Source organism: Enhydra lutris, unplaced genomic scaffold (genome assembly GCF_002288905.1).
Source record: "Enhydra lutris kenyoni isolate GAN:26980312 unplaced genomic scaffold, ASM228890v2 scaffoldscaffold23, whole genome shotgun sequence".
Classification (NCBI taxonomy): domain Eukaryota; kingdom Metazoa; phylum Chordata; class Mammalia; order Carnivora; family Mustelidae; genus Enhydra; species Enhydra lutris.
The window spans coordinates 30,432,808-30,448,859 of NW_019154107.1; the positions used below are offsets into that span (position 1 = coordinate 30,432,808).

The window sequence follows — 16,052 nt, forward strand, 5'->3', positions numbered from 1 at the left end:
ACCCGCTGGCGGCGGCGCGGGGGCGGGGCGGCGGCGCGGGGGCGGGCGCGGGGGCGGCGGCGCCTCGTCCAGTCAGGCGGCTGCGTTCGGGACCCTCCGGCCCGCACGAGGAACGAGGAACGAACAGACTGACGTACTTCGCCCGCCCCCGCCTCATCTCCCCCGGGGCTTCCTGGGCTCCCCCGGCTCGCTCCTGGAGCGCCTTCTCTCCCCACTGCTCTTCTCGGCCCTTTCTCTCCCAGGCATCTCAGGCGGCGGCGCCGGCGGCGGCGGCCGAGACCCCAGCAGCAGCAGCAGCGAGCGGCAGGAGCGGGCGGCCCAGAGGATGAAGTGCAAGCCGAACCAGACGCGTACCTACGACCCGGAGGGGTTCAAGAAGCGGGCGGCGTGCCTTTGCTTCCGGAGCGAGCTCGAGGACGAGGTGCTGTTAGTGAGTAGCAGTCGGTACCCGGACCGCTGGATCGTGCCGGGCGGGGGCATGGAGCCCGAGGAGGAGCCGGGCGGTGCGGCAGTCCGAGAGGTGTACGAAGAGGCGGGAGTCAAGGGGAAGTTAGGCCGGCTCCTGGGCATTTTCGAACAGAACCAAGACCGCAAGCACAGAACGTACGTGTACGTACTGACTGTCACTGAGATTCTGGAGGATTGGGAAGATTCGGTTAGCATTGGGAGGAAGCGAGAGTGGTTCAAAATCGAAGATGCGATCAAGGTTCTCCAGTGCCACAAGCCCGTGCATGCCGAATATCTGGAAAAACTAAAGCTGGGCGGTTCCCCGACCAATGGAAACTCCGTGGCCCGGTCCCTGGCACAGAGCGATCCTTAGTATGTACCGCTCCTGCACAGACTTCTGCTTTCCGCCTACCTTAGAATAAATAGTGCCCGGAGCGCCTCTCATTCCTTGTGCGGTCTCACGGGGAGGCGGGGGGCTTCTTTTGTTTCCTTGGCAGCCCTCTGAATCACGCTTGCAAACCGTCTCGGTTGCCAGGCACTGTTTTCAGACAATTTGCACGTTTTTCAGCTGCTTTGAAAATCGCTGCTTGGTAGCACTGTAACAGATTTCGGTAATCCTAAACCACGTGGGCTTTTTGTTTTGTTTTGTTTTTAGAGTGCCTTAACTGCTTGCCCATCTTTTAGCGTGTGTTTTTGTGTAGGTGGGTACACTTTGTAGTTTTTTTTATTACATTACACACACACACGTCTGTGTGTGTACGTGTGCGTTTTTGGTACTAATCTTGTGGTTTGTTTTATAGTGAATGCCTTTAAAATCTGAACATCTTGATTGTGTGGCCTCTTTAATTTTTTTTCCTTAACTTGCTTTCTCTTTCATTGCATTAGCCCTTGCTAGCAAGCTCTTCAGTGATGGAAATTGGTTTAAAGATAGTTATATATATATATATTTATTTAAAAAATATTTAAGATATTTTACATCTTGTGGTTTTTCCGCACTCGGCAATAATTTTGTGTTGAGTAGTGTAATCTAATTTGCCGTTTTCAGAAGTTTCTTTACTCGTATGTACACGATTGGAATTGCAAAAAATTTTCACTAGTGGTATTTTGTTTCTCTTTATTTGAAATGGCCATTTCCCATATAGCCCGAAGGTAATTAAACAAAGTATTACTTTATACAGTGAATATATTCTTGGGTAAGTATTGTTAGCTGGACACATCCTGCTATGTACTACTCTCATGAAAACTATTCATAGAGTGTGATTTAGTATGTTCAACTAACAACTCCATAGCCCCTTCCTTAATACCCTAAAACAAACATGGTTCTCTGAATATAAAGTAGTTCTTGAATGAACATTAAATTTTACATATTTGAATGCAGCGACATTTCAGTTAATCTTCCTGACTACCAGTGACCATAGGAATGGAATTTGTATGGTGATGAGATCCCAACCCAGTGTGGTACCTTTCTTGATATTCAGCTTTTACAGACTTCTTAAACTGCCAGGACGAGTGAACTGTCTTAAAGATTTAGGATAACTGTTTTGTGTCATGGGACAAACTTTTTTTTTTTATTGAAAGCTCTTGCATTTGCATCAACACTTGTTTAAAATCAGGTATCTTTTCTAAAATGCATAGCTCTGCCTTCTCATACTACATTTATTCCCCTAGCCATGTCAGCAGTTAAGTAGAAGAAAAACCTACTTTGTTAAGAGCCTATTAGGGGTGGAAAGTTAATGCCATATGTAACACCTAAACATTTTTAAAATATTGCAGTTGCAATTAGTGAGTATAAAGTAGAAAATCATGGTTATTTAAAAACATTTGTTATTCAAACTAACCTGTTTTTAAACACAATTACTGCTAAAAATTTAAGTTACCTTTTCTTAAACTTTATTATTTTACTGTTTTTTAACATACATACAGAGGAATGCACAAATATTAACTGTACAGCTTAATCAATTTTTACATACAGAATATATGTATGTAACCAGAATCCAGATCAGGAAATTAACATTACCTGTAACTCAAAAGCCATTGCATTTCTCTTCCTAATCAGTACTCTGCCTTTTTATCTTTTAAGACTATTGAATAGTTCTGTTTTTGAACTTTATAGGTTGACTTTTAGAATGTATACATTTTTGGGCTGCCCTGCCCCCCGTGTTCTTTATTTCACTCTTCAAAATACTCAAATATTTTTCTCCGTTTGAGTTTGCATTGTTATTCTACAAATTATTAATACATTTATACGATTGCTGTTAAAAAGTGGGTTTTGTTGAATTTTCTAAAGAAATTTGGTGCCACTATTTTGGAAGCAAACTTTGTTACAAACTTAAGCACTGATAAAGTACAGGTTTCAATTCACAAAACATTTTCTGTAATAATGCTATCAAAGTAAACTAAAAAATGAGTGGGTTTTTAAAACCAGTGACAACTTCATCATCTGAATTACATAGTTTGATCAAATATGGTTATTTAATATTTTTCTATTTTCTCTTAAGAAGTGATCTGTATTGAATATCTGTTTGAGCACATTTAATTTCAGTCTCACATCGACCCAAATATATCTTTCCCCAATAACCTAGTTATTTTAGAAGATTCTTAAATTCTGCCTTAACAGAGCAGATATATTGGGTTTTTATTTTAAAGATATTTTTTGTTGATAGATATCCCTTCCACCTGAAATGCTGCCACAAATATTTTGGAGACTTAACTTCTGCTTGTTGTTCTTGGAGGTGATACTGTATCATTTTATTTGGTTCTTAAGTATCTAACAGGCAAAGATGCACAGTATTCATATTAACCTATTATTAAGAATGATTAGCCTATAAATATGTTGTGGGCTTTTTTCCTTCTTTTTTTGACAGAAACATTTAGAATAAGTCATGATATTTTTCAGGACTGTCAGGTTCATTTAAGTAGTTTTTGTGAAATATTCTGTAGAGCTCAGCCTTGTCAGAATAGTTAAAATTTCCAAGGAGATTCTTTTTTTCTCTTTAAGACCAAGAGTTTCAGGCCAAAACAGGTAACCAGAAATAGTATATAGAAAATTTCTATCACCTCAGCACTCCAGATATCGATGCACAGTTGCGATTTTTTTCCTTCTAAGATTGTTAAAAAGGCACCTGTACGTTATTTGTTTGGTTTTTCAGCTCTCCCTTTGATAAAAAAGGACAATGAGTGCTCTCCACAGATAATTAAGGTTTGCAGACATGCATCAGAAATTTATTTTCTGCATGTTTTATAAACAGCTTACACTTTCAGCCGGTCAAATAGTTTATTCTTATTAAGATATAAAGAGAAAACATTGGGGGTTAATATAGATACATAGGTAAACTCTAAATAATTGATGCTGTGTCTATAAAGTATATTTTTTTCAAGAAATGATGTGTGTATACACATGCACACACACGCACACATGGTGTATTTGGCTGAGCAAGGGTTTTTACTTCCAGTTGTCCCATGTGGGAGAGCTACCAGGCACTACCAGGGTTTTATCAATATTTTCTTGGTAGTTGTCTCCTGATAAACTATTATACTGTATTTAGCAGATTTTAAATGTTCATGGACAAACAGCACTATGAGAACTGGAAAAGTCACTATGATAACAGAAGTAAAACATGACATTTTTATGAGACAGAGTTTGGTGTGATAGAAACTACAGTTGGGGTTTTGAAGTCAGACAGACTTAGGTTGAAAACTGGCTCCAGTTCTTGCTCACACTAACTTCAGCCAGGTTATCTAACTTCAGATAGTTAGATTTTTTTAAAATATGAAATTTGAGATAATAAAAATAGATACTTTATAATCTCCAATGAGAAGTCTTCTCTGACCACTGGGTTAAGATACTTTCTTCTGCGTGTGTCACAGTTCTCACAATTTACTGTATTATTTGCATGGTTGTGTGGCTAGACCACAGACTCTGTGATGGGTGGGGACTATCTTGAATTATTTCCATAAGCCTAGACTCCAGAAGGTGTAATTTAGAATTTTTTATGTCTTACATGACCAGCCTATCCTTTTTTGCAAAACTTATAGTATCACTGCTTTCCTGACTCTTTTGTTTTCTAATGTAACCTGTAACTCCCTTAGCTGCTGATCCAGTCTTAAATTGCATCTGCATTAGATAATTCCATGAAGGCTTTCCAAACACAAAGTGAATGATGCAGATAATAGGCCTTTTGTAAATTTGTCAGTTGGAGGAATTGTTAAATTAGTATATAAGCCTGCTAATTATATGTTTGTTTGTTTTTCCAGATGAACAGCAAAGATTTTCAAGATTGCTGTAAAAGAGTCTTTGATATGAATCATTGATCAATGGAATTTTCAAGTGGAGGTGAGCAATTCCATGTTTCCAAGGAGACAGCTCACCTGACTTTCCTTCTACATCTTGGGACATTCCTTACTTGTCTATTCCACTGACTTCTCTTGCCCTGGTTGTTACTGTTGTACGTGAACAGACTCTTACTTTAACACCTGTAGCCTTTTGTTATGCTTTTTTGATGTGTCTGCCTTGGCCATTAGACTGTGATATCCTTGAGAGCAAGGACTATGTTTCTTTACTCTTTGCATATTCTGTATATGAAACACCACTGGAAATATGATTGACATCCCTGAAGGTTCTTTGATTCGATTTATATTTTGTAATCACCATGTGGCAAAACATTCCCATTTCAATCTGGTGCTAGTAGAATATATGCTGTCTAGGCACCATGTATGTGGCTTTTCTGTATCAGGTGTTTCAGAAACTTTTGAAGGCAGGTGTAAGATGTTCAAGATGAGAATTATTACTCATATTTCTATGTCATTCCACACAGTGGCTAACACCATTTTGAGATTACCCCAATACATAGGGCAATATTTTGTAGAATCAGTCCTTTGTGAAACAACTTCAGTATTTTTGTACTGTTGTTACTTTGCTGAAATTTTATTCAAAAATATCACTTGTTATAAAACTAACTATAAAATAAATACAATGAACACAAGATAATATTGTGGATTTTTATAAAAATAAATTTTAAGATGATTTACAAATGATATATTTAATGATTTTGCAATGCCCAAAGCACTTCTTTCATGTAATCTTAACTTCCCTTTGAAGAAGATTGTTTTTCTCATTTTATAAGTTCAATGTAATGTATTATTTGATGCCAGAGCCAAAAAAACTTGCAGTACAGGCAGTTTCCAAAGTTAATTACACCACTTACTTTGCCTAGGTTTCTTTTGTGTCTCTTACTGATTCAGTTTGCCAATTTTCAACCCCTTTTCCAACACACTTAGCTGACTTCTCATTCCACCTGGTTTTTGCATGTGAGAATGTGAAGGACTGAGAGACAGCTAAATTGTCACTTAGAAAAGGCGCTGAAGAAAAAAAACTTCCGTGAGTGGGGAAGAGACGACTTGGGTCAGCTGTCTCCAGGAGAACAACTTTAAGAAAATGACAAAGATGTTTAGAGATAATTTTATGGAGTCTTGCCATGGGGTTTGTAATGTCAGCACTCTTACCCAGCTTCCCACAAAGGCCTCAGAGGGGCTTTAATACAGTAGTTTTGTTTCCTTTGCATTTATAAAAGCAATTGCATCAGAAAAACCATGAGTTCCATTTTAGGTGTTACCCCCTTCCTCATGGTACCAGTGAAATATAGTAACTGTTGTATCAATCCTTACAGAATTTGAAATAACATATCTCCCACTTTATTGGGTTTTTTAAGATGTGATATGGTACTGTGGTTATGTTTTTTGAAATCCTTATCTTCTAGAGAAATGTACTGTTAATTTTACAAATGAAGTGATATGCTACTGGTATTTGCTTCAAAATAATCTGAGGGTGGGGTAGGTGAGCATAGAGATGAAATAAGATTGGTGATAAACTGATAATTTCTGAAACCATGTGACAGATACTTGGGAGTTCATTATACTGTTCTCTATACTTTTGAATATATTTGAAATTTTCCATGATAAAAATTGAAAAATAATTCATTATTTGTAGGCCCTTGCTATCCCTAAAACTTAAGTAGGGAAGGCTGATTAGAAGACAAATCTAGACAGACACACACACCCCTCCTCTCCAAAAACCCAGGTTTTGTTCCTGAGCTAAACATATTAGCAGACTTGCTCTTCCCTTAATGTGAATTATTTCCTTGAAAGTCTGTCAATTTCACATGCGAAAAGACTTTTAGCCTCATCAGCATGCCAAATGTGATCAGCAAACTTTGAACCCCAATGGTGGACATAAGCTTAGGTTCCAGATGAGACAGCACTCCCATTCTACAATGTATCTTTAAAAAACTTAAATTTTTTCCTGATTAGAAAATTAATTTACCTTAATATCAGAAAATTTAGAAAATTCCCTCCAAGGTAAATGAATAAAAAGATCACACATGATCCCCCTACTCAGAATAGCCATATTTGAAAAATATGTATGTATATCTATATATATTCCAGCGTTTTTCTTTTCAAATGTAACTATATGTTACCCAAGCAGATGGCACAAGTGAGCCCCTTCCACCAGAATATTTTAAAAAATCCAGGACCCCTTTTATTACAAGGCATACACCACATAAGTAACTTGTCCTTCAGAATTTTTTAGGCTAATGATCAGGGCATTATGGAATTTTTGCCACTTCTGTGCTGCACAAGTGCAGCAGACATAGCACAAAGCTTGGGTCTGAAATCTAGGCCATGCCTTGTACTCACTAATTCCTGATGCAGGACAGAATAACCCTTTTTGGTTTTTGGTTTTTTGTTTCCTAATTCCATCACAAATATTCTACTCAAGAAGTTGGTGGGAGTGGGGGGCATCAATTCAGAGGAGGTGCCCCTTTAATAAATCACACAGTTGCAATATATTAGCTAAAAGTAGGCCTGCTAGTATCTTGTTTTTCAGAAAGTTCCTTCTGTCTTCTCTGGATCCTCAGCAAGCTACCGTATCACTGTCTCTCTAGTGTCTGCTCCTCATTAAGTTGTTGCTCCTCTGGGCACAGTGGTTTTCAACTGGTAAGCAAGGATACCACTACTCTGCACGTGGAATGGAATCCTGTCCTCCTTCTACCTTTTTACTCTAGAATGTGCCCTCATGATTCTCTAATTTCCTACAACACACAAGAGATCAGAATATAACTTTTAATAAGATTTTACTGAAGATTACCAGGTTATGTGAGGCAAATATAATACAAAACACAATACAAAACTATTTCACAGGTCATATATTTTCTAGGTTCCAATGCTAGACTGGTTCCCTAGCACAGGCTGACTCCAAATGGCCTAGGGACATCCTTCCATTCCCTATTCTCCACCACTACTAACAGCTGAGAGTACAGTTTCAAGTCTTGTACAAAGTGATTCCCATACCCATGCAAACGAGAAAGCTTTTCCTGCAACTCAATCTCCAAACAGTACTTAAGGTATCTCAAATTTATAGTCTCAGAATCAAAGATGTGAGCCTGAAATTAATGGATCTAAGGTCTAGAATGTGATGTGTTGGGGATGGAAACTCAGTTTTATATTATTCCAAAGCTCATGCTCTATATTAAGATGAACAGGACTGACAATACAGTGAATTTGGTGCTCCACCTTTTTCTGGATGGGAAATATGGGGAACCAAAAAGCCCACCCATAGTGCAAGAAGACTTAACACCTTTCCCTGTGTAAGCCTACACAGCAGTGTGAAGAAGCAGGCCAGGACCTCTGGAAGTTTAGATTTATTTGGGGCCAGTGCAGAGGGTATAGAGGGCTTAGGACAGGATTAATAACAATTCTCTTTTCCTTTTGTCTACCCACTCAAACTTAGACCTTGTTGGCTATTAAAAAGACATAAGTAGACTGCAGAATCATTCTTAGTACATGTATCCTCCATCTTTTTCAAAAGTTCAGATTAGATCACTTCTCTTCATTGGTACAGTAGTCCTCCCATTACCCATGGTTTTGCTTTCTAAAGTTTTACTTACCCACAGTCAACCATGTTCCAGGAACAGATGACCGTTTTGACTTATCATCAGGTCAATAGTAGCCTAATGCTATATCACAATGCCTGCATAAGTCACCTGACTTTATCTTTTCATGTAGGCGTTTTATCATTCCACATCATCACAAGAAGTGTGAGTACAGTACAATAAGATATTTTGATGGACCACATTCACATGTTATTATAGTATATTGTTATAATTCTTGTATTTTAATACCGGTTAATCTCTTACTGTGCCTAATTTATAACTTAAACTTAATCATGTATATTATGTATAGGAAAAACAGTGTATGTAGGGTTTGGTACTATGCATGGTTTCAGGCATCCACTTGGGGGTCTTGGAACATATCCCCTGTGGGTAAGGAGGGATTACTGTACCTATTTTTGCTAAATGAAAGAAATCTTAAGAGAATTCTTGCTTTTGCCAAAAAAGAAAAAATAATAATAACGTTCAGTGTTTGTTTAGCAGCAACTCCTTATAAGGCAGTGTGCACCCCAGCAACAAGAGTGGCCCCCACCAAGTTCTTTCCCCGGGAACTATACTTTGTATTTCTACATCAAGCCACAATAGCTTTGAACTGTGTCTGTAAGCATCTGTACTTTATTTCCCTTGCATTTATTAGATTAGCAAGATGTGTCTTAAGGTATCAGAAAAACCTAAGAGAAGTTATTTTTTGGGTCTAAGAACACTCAAAAATTTTCCCATATAAATTAATAGTAATTGTTTTTCTACTCTCTGCCAGCTTATGAAAGGTTTCATAGGAATGCTCTACTTTCAGATAGTGGGGAAAACTTGTATATGGTACCAACAATGGCATCTGTCTCCCTAGTGGACATTTTAGGAATTAGCCCAACCCTGGGTGTATTCTATTTAGATCAAAGAAACCTTTCCCAGGAACACCCTGCTACCCAAGAACACCCCACTGTCCAAGTCTATTTAGAATTACCTTTTTTCTAATCCTGAATTAAGTATTAATATGTTCTATATAGGAAGAAAGATTCTCTATCATGTTCCAATCAGTAAAATTTTTAGTTCAAGTTGTGTTTTTTCATCTAATCTGGTAGATAAGTAGGAAATTATTTGCATTTATCTAGTACCTCGATACTTACTACTGAGCTTTAGCTATGATAAACCAAACTATTCAGAACTATTAGAAATTTAGGCCAAGAATTCTGTTACCTCTAGAGGTACATGAATTGGGCAAATCAGACATGGCCCCAGTCTTCATGGAGCTCTCACTTTATTGGGGAGATAGGAAATAAAACAAGAAATCCCAACAAAATTGCCAAGTGTTTTTTACGATAGTGGCAATTCAGTGGGTCTGCCAACACATAGTGGGGAACTAACCTAGTTTAGTTGGGTTGGGGGAAGATTCTCAGAGGAAATGCCATGTAACATGAAACCAGAAGGATTGATAGGACTTAACTAGGAGAAATAATTGAGGCGGGGGTGTTCCAGAAAGAGGAAAGAGCAGATATGAGGTCCTGGAAGCTAGAAAAAAAAATGGTGTTTTTAGGAATAGGAACTTGCTCATCATATCTATAATATAATCTGAAAGTGCAGAGAAGAAGAAAGGATCTTCTAGAGATGAAGCCAGTGGGGCAAGGAAAAGCCAGATTATAGAGGGTCTGATGCAACTTGTTCAGGGATTTGGGAGAGGAGTCATGACATCAATTTGTCTGAAAAGTAGAAAATTGTTTGAAAGGGAGAGGAGGTTGTGGAGATAGTCCAGTTGAGAAATGATAGTGACCTGAAAGAGTGTTGATAGAAGTGAATATATTTTAGAAATATATAGGGCTTATAAGGGCATAAGGTGATTAATTGGACATTGGAAATGAAAGAGAGGTGGGTATCTTTGATATATCTCACTGGAGCAACAGAGTTGATGATATCATTCCCTGGGACTGAGAAGATGATAAGATTAATTTTATAACTTAGTTTCTGGTGACTAAAGGATATTAACTTGGAGATGTCCAAAAGGCCAGAGATACACACTGATGCTGCTTAGAAAAGAAGAATGAGCAGGAGGTGGAGGTTTTGGAGTCATCAGTAGATGGGAAATAGATGAAGAGGTAGGTATAAACAAAGTCATCTGGGAGAGACTAGAGAGAGGACAATGAAGATCTCCCTGAGGAGTATCAACATTTAAGGATGGGTACAGGACTTCCAGAATGGTTGTGTAAGGATCTTGGTAGACCCATCCCCTTATGAAATACCATTTAATTGGTAACAATTATACACACACACATTTAAAGTCCCTGGAAATCATCATATCACACACATCAAGTGAATAAAGGTTTGTTCAAGAATAAATACTAAATCTCTATAAAAATCGTGAGAATCAGTGGCATTTCAGCAATGCCATCTCCCCCAGCTCCATGTAACAATCTCTACTCGAGATCTGGATGTTCCCAATAAGATAGGGGCTCTCTATCCCTCCAGCTGTTAGTCTAGGGCTATGCCTTCTCCCCAGGAGGAGAAGGCCACCAGTGTCTCCATTCCCCTGCAGGCCCATGTTGCAGAAGTGCTATTCCAAGCAAGCCTGGGCTAGAGGACTAACTCCCAATTACAGAGTGAGGTCTCAGCCTTAGGCACGACAGGCCAAGAATAGTGGGATTTCACTCTTCTCTATCTGAGCACCTTTGTAGGGCAAAGTTTCTACATGGAGACAGGCAAATTGAAATAACCAGGGACTACCTTCTTCCCCCAGGGTCCAGTGGTAGTTACTACGGGAGAAGTGGCCTCTTATACCTACCCTCTGTTCCAGTACAGTTGTCTGGAGTTTCTGCCCAGGTAGAGAGGCAGGCCATGAGAAATAAGCACAGCGCCTTTGCTTGCAGGGACTGAATTTATTTGGAAAGGAGCCTAGAAAAATTAATGCCTAAGAGCAATGTTGAAAACAATGGGAATCTTAATGGTGAGGAATTAAGAGGGGCCTGGTAGTTCCAGGATACTAGTAGCAACAAGGAAACAATACTATAAAACAACTAAACTAACATACATCTAAAGACCACTCTACCAAAGAACAACAAAGCATTCATTCCTGTCAAATAGATGGAACCTTCTCCAAAAGAGACCATAATCCTAGGCTATAAACATGCCTCAATGGATTTTAAAAGATTGAAATTAAGCAAATTATGTTCTCTAACCAAAATGGAATTAACTTAGAAATCAACAATAGAAATGTGGGAAACTTATGAATATGTGGCAATTGGGCAATACATTACTAAATAACTAATGTGTCAAAAAGTTCACAATGGAAATTAGAAAAAACCCTGAGATGGATATAATCAAAACACCAAAATTTGAGATGCAACTAAAGCAGAACCTAAAGGACAATTCATAATTATAAGTTCCTATAAAAATAAGGCCAAAGTAAACACAAAGCAAGCAATAAAGAAGGTGATATATGGGGTTCCTGGCTGGCTCAGTTGGTAGAGCATGTTATTGATCTCAGGGTTGTGAGTTCAAGCCCAACACTGGGTGTAGGGATTACTTTTTTTTTTAAAGAAGGTAATACGAAAGAATAGAATGAAAATTAAAATGAAAAATTATAAAAACAATAGAAAAAGTTGACTCTTTAAAATGATCAACAATCTGGGGTGCCTGGGTGTCTCAGTTGGTTGAGCATCTGACTCTTTGTTTTGGCTCAGGTCATGATCTGATGGTGAAATCGAGACCCACATCAGTCTCCACACTCAGCATGGAGTGTGCTTGAGATTCTCTGCCTCTCCCTCTCCTTCTGCCCCTCCCCTTTCACTATCTCTCTGTCTCTCAAATAAATAAAATCTTCAAAATAAAATGAAATGATCAACAATCTGCTTTGTTTCTTAAATTCCACATGTGAGTGAAATCATATGGTATTTGTCTTTCTCTGACTTCTTTTACTTAACATAATACTCTCTAGCTCCATCCATACCATTGCAAATGACAAGATTTCGTTCTTTTTTATGGCTGAGTAATGTTCTATTGTGTATATATATATACCACATCTTTTTTTTTCTTTTTAAAGGTTTTACTTTTATTTTTTGACAGATCACAGTAGGCAGAGAGAGAGGGGAAAGCAGGCTCCCCGCTGAGCAGAGAGCCCGACACGGGGCTCGATCCCAGGACCCTGAGATCATGACCTGAGCCGAAGGCAGAGGCTTTAACCCCCTAAGCCACCCAGGCGCCCCTACCACATTTTTTTTATCCATTCATTAGTTGAGGGATACTTGGGTTGTTTCCATAATTTGACTGTTGTACATAATGCTCCTATAAACATCAAGGTACATGTATCCCTTTGAATTAGTATTTTTGTATTCTTTGGGTAAATACCTAGTAATGTAATTGCTGGATCATAGGGTAGTTTTTTTGTTGTTGTTGTTGTTGTTTTTTTTTTTTTTTTTTTAGGAACCTCCATGCCATTTTTTAGAGTGGCTCACCAGTTTGCATTCCCACCAACTGTACATGAGGGTTCTCTTCCCTCCACATCCTTGCCAACACCTGTTGTTTCTTATGTTGTTGATTTTAGCCATTCTGATAGGTGTGAGGTGGTATCTCATTGTAGTTTTGATTTGCATTTTCCTGATGATGTGTGATATTGAGCATCTTTTCATGTGTCTATTGACCATCTGGATGTCTGCTCTGGAAACATATCTATTCATCTCCTTTGCCCACTTTTTAATTGGATTATTCATTTTGGGGGTGTTGAGTTTTAGAAGTTATTTATATATTTTGGATACTAATCCCTTATCAAGTATGTCCTTTGCAAATATCTTCTCCCACTCCATAGGTTGCCTTTTAGTTTTGTTGATTGTTTTTTTTTTTGTGCAAAAGCCTTTGTTGTGCAAAAGCCTTTTATTTTAATGAAGTCGTGAATGTTCATTTTTGCTTTTGTTTACCTTGCTTCAGGAGACATATGTAGTAAGAAGTTGCTACAGCTGATGTCAAAGAGGTTACTGCCTCTGTTCTTCTCTAGGATTTTGATGGTTTCCTGTCTCACATTTGGGTCTTTACTCCATTTTGAATTAATTTTTGTCTTTGGTGTAAGAAAGTGGTTCAGTTTCATTCTTTTGCATGTTGCTGCCCAGTTTTCCCAGCACCATTTGTTGAAGAGACTGTACTTTTCTCATTGCACAATCTTTCCTATCTTATTGAAGTTAAATTGGCCATATAGTTGTGGGTTCATTTCTGGGTTTTCTGTTCTGTTCCAATGACCTATGTGTCTGTTTTTTGTTGTTGTTGTTGTTGTTGTTTTTGTTTTTGTTTTTTTTTTTTGCCAGTACCGTACTATCTTGATCACTACAACTTTGTAATATAACTTGAAGTCCAGAATTGTGATTCCTACACTTTTGCTTTTCTTTTTCAAGGTTGCTTCAGCTGTTTGGGATCTTGTGGTTCCATACAAACTTTAGGATGGTTTGTTCTAGTTCTGTGAGATGCTGTTGGCATATTGATAGGGATTGCGTTAAAAGTGTAGATGTCTTTGAGTAGTATAGACATTTTAACAATATTTGTTCTTCTAATCCATGAATGTAGAATGTCTTTCCATTTCTTTGTGTCATCTTCAGTTTCTTCATAAATGTTTTATAGTTCTCAAGAGTATAGATCTTGGAGCACCTGGGTTGCTCAGTGGGTTAAGCCTCTGCCTTCGGCTCAGTCATGATCCCAGGGTCCTGGGATCGAGCCCCACATCAGGCTCTCTGCTCAGCAGGGAGCCTGCTTCCTCCTCTCTCTCTGCCTGCCTCTCTGCCTACTTGTGATCTCTGTCTGTCAAATAAACAAATAAAATCTTAAAAAAAAGAGTATAGGTCTTTCACCTCTTCAGTTAAGTATATTCCTAAGTATCTTATTTTTTGTGTGTGCAGTTGTAAATGGGATTGATTCCTTGATTTCTTTTTCTGCTGCCACATTATTGGTATATAGAAATGTAACAGATTTCTGTGCATTGATTTTATGTCCTATGACTGAATTCATGTTATGAGCTATAGCAATTTTTGGTGTAGTCTTTGGTGTTTTCTATATATAGTAGTATCATGTCATCTTCAAGGAGTGAAAGTTTTACTTCTTCCTTTTGCTTTGGATGCCTTTAATTTCTTTTTTTTAAGATTTTATTTATTTATTTGAGAGAGAGAGTGAGCAAGCTAGCACAAGCAAGGAGGGCAGAGGGAGAAGCAGACTCCCCACTGAGTGGGGAGCTGGATGTGGGGCTGGATCCCAGGACTCTGAGATTATGACCTGCGCCAAAGGCAGCCACTTAACTGACTGAGCCACCCAGGTGCCCCTGGATGCCTTTTATTTATTTATTTATTTATTTTGTCTGATTGCTTTGGCTAGGACTTCTAGTACTATGTTAAATAACAATGGTGAGAGTGGACATCCCTGTCTTATTCCTGACCATAGAGGAAAAGCCTTCAGTTTTTCCCCACTGAGGATGATATTACCTGTGGGTTTTTCATAGATGGCCTTCATTATGTTGAGGTATGTTCCCTCTAAAACTACTTTGTTGAGGGTCTTTGTCATGAGTGTGTGTTGTACTTTGCCAAATGCTTTTTTTGCATCCATTGAAATGATCACATGGGGGAAAAAAGAAAACAAAAGGGAGAGAAAAATCAATAAACAGACTCTAAACTAAAGAGAACAAACTAGTGGTTGCCAGTGGGGAAGTGAGTGGGGGAAATGGGTTAAATAGGTGGTGGGGATTAAGGAGTACACTTGTGATGAGCACTGAGTGGGGAAGTGTTGAACCACTATATTGTACAGCTGAAACTGATATTACATTGTATGTTACCTGGAGTTTAAATAAAAACTTTAAAAAATTGAATGATCAACTGAGGGTTGATGGGGGGAGGGGGGTTGGGGGGGTGGGGTTATGGACATTGTGGAGGGTATGTGTTATGGTGAGTGCTGTGAAGTGTGTAAACCTGGTGATTCACAGACCTGTACCCCTGGGGATAAAAATATATTATATGTTTATAAAAAATAAAATTAAATTAAATTTAAAAAATTGAATGATCAATAATCTGTATTGTATCCAGAATATTAAGGATTTACAAATCAATAATAAAATAAATAATTAAATTAAAATTTTTAAAATGGGCAAAGGGGGGCGCCTGGGTGGCTCAGTGGGTTAAGCCTCTGCCTTCGGCTCAGGTCATGATCCCAGGGTCCTGGGATCGAGCCCGCATCGGGCTCCCTGCTCAGCAGGGAGCCTGCTTCCTCCTCTCTCTCTCTGCCTGCCTCTCTGCCTACTGTGATCTCTCTCTGTCTGTCAAATAAATAAATAAAATCTTTAAATAAAATAAATAAAAATGGGCAAAGGATTTAAAAAGACATTTCTCCAAAGAAATATACAAGTGGACAATAAGCACATGAAAAGATGCCCTACATTATTAGTTATTAGGGAAATACGAATCAAAATCACAATGAGAAACCACATCTCACCCACTAGAATGACTGTAATCAAAAAGACTAAATATAGGGACGCCTGGGTGGCTCAGTGGGTTAAAGCCTCTGCCTTTAGCTCAGGTCATGATCCCAGGGTCCTGGGATCGAGCCCCACATCTGGCTCTCTGCAGAGAGCCTGCTTCCCTTCCTCTCTCTCTCTACCTGCCTCTCTGCCTACTTGTGATTTCTGTCTGTCAAATAAATAAATAAAATATT

The 16,052-nt window shown here is 38.5% G+C and overlaps 1 protein-coding gene across 1 annotated transcript; it reads left to right on the top strand.

Annotated features, from left to right (window-relative positions):
- The first annotated feature begins 325 nt into the window (after positions 1–325).
- On the top strand, positions 326–820 carry LOC111150544 (diphosphoinositol polyphosphate phosphohydrolase 3-beta). Its single transcript, XM_022508037.1, has one exon. It carries the CDS (start codon positions 326–328, stop codon positions 818–820), a length of 495 nt encoding a protein of 164 aa, XP_022363745.1.
- The last annotated feature ends 15,232 nt before the right edge of the window (positions 821–16,052 follow it).